Here is a 3,326-nt window from a genome sequence, read left to right as displayed (position 1 = left end):
GATGTCTTTCAGGACCTCATGTTTTTTGTTTGTTTCTAAAACTATTTTATTTATTTGTTGGCTGCGTTGGGTCTCCGTTGCTGTGCATGGGCTTTTGCAGCGAGTGGGGGCTTCTCTTGTTGTGAAGCGCAGGCCCTAGAGTGTGCAGGCTTCAGTAGTTGCGGTGCGTGGGCTCAGTAGTTGTGGCACACGGGCTTAGTTGCTCCACAGCATGTGGGATCTTCCTGGACCAGGGATCGAACCCATGTCCCCTGTGTTGGCAGGTGAATTTATAACCACTGCACCACCAGGGAAGTCCCAGGACCTCATGTTTTTCTTTTAAAAAATTTTTTATTGAAGTATAGTTGATTTACAGTGTTGTGTTAATTTCTACTGTACAGCAAAGTGACTCATACATATACATATATTTTGCCATTATGGTTTATCACAGGATATTGAATATAGTTCCCTGTGGTATAGTGTAGAACCTTGTTGTTTATCCATCCTACATATAATAGTTTGCATCTACTAATCCCAAACTCCCAATCCTTCCCTCCCTGACCCCTCCTCTCCCTTGGCAACCACAAGTCTGTTCTTTATGTCTGTGAGTCTGTTTCTGTTGCGTAGACATGTTCTTTTGTAGGACATCATCATTTTATTCTGTAGGTGGGAAAGTGTCCCAGCTTAGCTGACAGCACAAAAGGATCTCTGCTCTTGCTATCTACATATGTGCACGGCTGCACACATGTGCACATACACACATGGAAAAGGACGTCAGTCAGGGGTGCAATGAGCAATGCACGCAGCCATCGTCGGGAAAAGCCAACCCTGCACAGAGAAGGTAGGCACAGAGCCAACAGAGAGGAAGAGGAACGGCGTTCCAGGTCCAGGGAATGGCAAGAGTGGAGGCTAGGAGGAAAGAATTAACCTGTAGAATGTAGAGGAAGGGATACAGGTGAGGAAGATGAGGCAGTTAGACCTGCCCAAAATTGGGCTCATACCTTGAGTAACCTGAAGTCATGGAAATTAATAGTCTATTGCCCTGGAGTGATGACAAAAAGGGCAGTGGATAAGGGACTTCCAACTGGGTTCTCCCCTGCGGGCCCACATCCCATTAGAGGGTATGGGGAACCATTTTTCCCTCACAGGTCTCACTCCAGGTTCAGCTCAGTTTCTGTCTCTACAAGCCAGTGCAGCCTCACTGCCTCCCCAAAGGCCTCCATCTACGGCTGCTCTGCCTTAAAGGCAGGGCTCACAGACTCTTTCCATCTGCTCCAGCTTTTCCGGTCTCTCCTCTTCTGAATCTCCCCATTTAGCAGCTAATTATCCTGCCTGTCTTCTTCATACAGTTTACTACCCTTCTGCCTGGAGTAACATATTTTTCCTCTCCCTATTTTCCCTTTGCCCTGATTTCTTCAGGACTTTATTATATTGCAGGGTTTGGGTTTTTTTGTTTGTTTTTGCCCTGTTGCCTTTAGCCCTATGTGGATCAAGACAAATGTGTGTAAACCTTTTGTTGCCCTTGGCAAGACTCTAAGCTTTATGGACCCCTGTCTGTCAACTACAGTCACATTAGGTGCAGCACCCTGCTGAGCACACAGTAGGTGCCTAATTCTTGCCTGTTAGTTTGATTAACATCACTTAACCCACTCCCAGCTGGTGCTCAATTACTGGCCCATTCACACACAAGCCTGGATTATTGAAATCCTACCCCCATCCCTTCCATTGACATTGTGACCCACCAGCTCTCAAGACAGCCCAAGTAATTTGAGGGTTGAGATGCCAGAGTCGTTGCTTCCTGAGATCCTTGGACATGTTCACACCACCAGAAGCAGAAGGCACAAGGCCCCTGATGTCTCACCTGGGGCAGGGAGAGAGAAGTTCCCAGCAGCTCCTAAGGCCAGTCTAATAGACTCAGCCATGGCTCAGAGAAGACTCTGGGCATCCCCTCCTAAAGCCCAGCCCAGGGGTCACAGTTCTGGCGTCGTGGAGGCCACCTGCCCCCGGGCACCGGGAGGCAGCCTGAGGAGAACGGTCTGCAAGGAGCCGGGCCTTGGGAAGCCAGCCTTCTCCCTGAGCAGCCGCCAGGTACCACCCTCAATGGCATAGAGCAGTGTAAACATGCGGTTGACCGTATAGACGGTGTCGCCGCGCACCACGGCCGTGAAAAGCGCGCCCTTGCTGTTGACGAACTGGCCGGGCAGCGCTGTCCACTGGCCCGTGGCCAGGTTGAGGCAGTCGATGGCACAGTGCAGAAAGTCATCCTTAGGTCCGTTGCGCACCACGTAGAGACTATCGCGGTGGGCCACCATGCAGTGGCCATAGCTCTGAGGGCGCCGCAGCTCGGCTATGGGCAGCCATGCGTCTGCCGTCACCGTGTACTCCACCACAGTCGTGGTGTCGGCTGGCCGCCACAGACACACGAAGAGGCGGCCGCGGGCTTGGGCGCAGGGCACGCCGGCAGCTGGCTGCGGCAGGTTGGCCACGAAGCTCCAGCAGCCCGTGGCCGGGTCGTAGCGCTCCACGGAGCTCATGGCCATCCTCTGGAATTCGCCCCCGATGGCATAAAGGTGGCCGTCAAAGCCGGCCAGCGCCGTGTCGTAGCGCGGCTGGTGGGGGCTGGGGAACTCGCGCCACGTGCCGCCGTCGGGGTCGTAGCAGAAGCCCAGTTCCACCACTTCCTTGTTGGGGCCCCGCACGCCCCCCACGATGTAGAGCTTGTTGCCCAGCGTAGCCACGCCGGCCAGCAGCGTGCTGGCCTCCAGGGGCAGCGCGGCCAGCGTGCGCCACGCGTCCTCTTCTTCGTCCAGGTAGCACACGGTGCGCGATGCGTCCTCCAAGAAGCCGGGCGCCGGCGCGTGAGTGCTGACGGCCACGTAGCTGCTGGGTCGCAGCGCCGCCACGTAGGCGCGAGCCTCGGGTAGCGCCAGCTCGGCCGCTTGCTCGCTGGCGCCGTCGCGGATGAAGAGCGCGGCGCTGTGGAAGACGTCGTGCAGGCCGAAGGCGGCGGCAGCGTCGCACAACAGCGCGCAGTTGTCCGACGTGAGGCTGTGCTCCAGGAAGCGTGCCAGCGCCGGCGTCTGCAGGAAAGCGGCGCACTCCACGGCTTGCAATAGCTCGTCGGGGGCCGCCAGCGCCGGCCTTTCGCCGCGCAGCACCCGCAGCATGGTGCAGAAGCCGTCCGGGCTCAGAGCGCCCAGGCGCACCTCGGCCGCGCGCGCCTCCCTCATGCCCGAGCGGAAGAGGCCGCGGAAGAAGCCGCAGTGCTCCACCAGCAGGGCCCGGTCGGCCTGGAAGAGCTGGCTGCCCACCCACACCTGCATCAGGGCCCCAGGGCCCTGCGGCAT

General features: G+C 56.6%; 1 protein-coding gene across 1 annotated transcript; it reads right to left on the bottom strand.

The window, feature by feature from the left end:
• Positions 1–818: 818 nt before the first annotated feature.
• On the bottom strand, positions 819–3,326 carry KBTBD13 (kelch repeat and BTB domain containing 13). The gene has a single exon (XM_027123320.1). It carries the CDS (start codon positions 3,324–3,326, stop codon positions 1,950–1,952), a length of 1,377 nt encoding a protein of 458 aa, XP_026979121.1. The 3' UTR covers positions 819–1,949.

Source organism: Aethalodelphis obliquidens, unplaced genomic scaffold (genome assembly GCF_003676395.1).
Source record: "Aethalodelphis obliquidens isolate GAN/ISIS:26980383/991018 unplaced genomic scaffold, ASM367639v1 scaffold26, whole genome shotgun sequence".
Lineage (NCBI taxonomy): Eukaryota > Metazoa > Chordata > Mammalia > Artiodactyla > Delphinidae > Aethalodelphis > Aethalodelphis obliquidens.
Note: the sequence above shows the minus strand (reverse complement) of the source record. Positions and strands in the feature narration are given on the sequence as shown.

Bases quoted from the DNA above. Each gene is read 5' to 3' on its own strand.
- KBTBD13 (XM_027123320.1), bottom strand. From the start codon at position 3,326: ATGCCGCAGGGCCCTGGGGCCCTGATGCAGGTGTGGGTGGGCAGCCAG.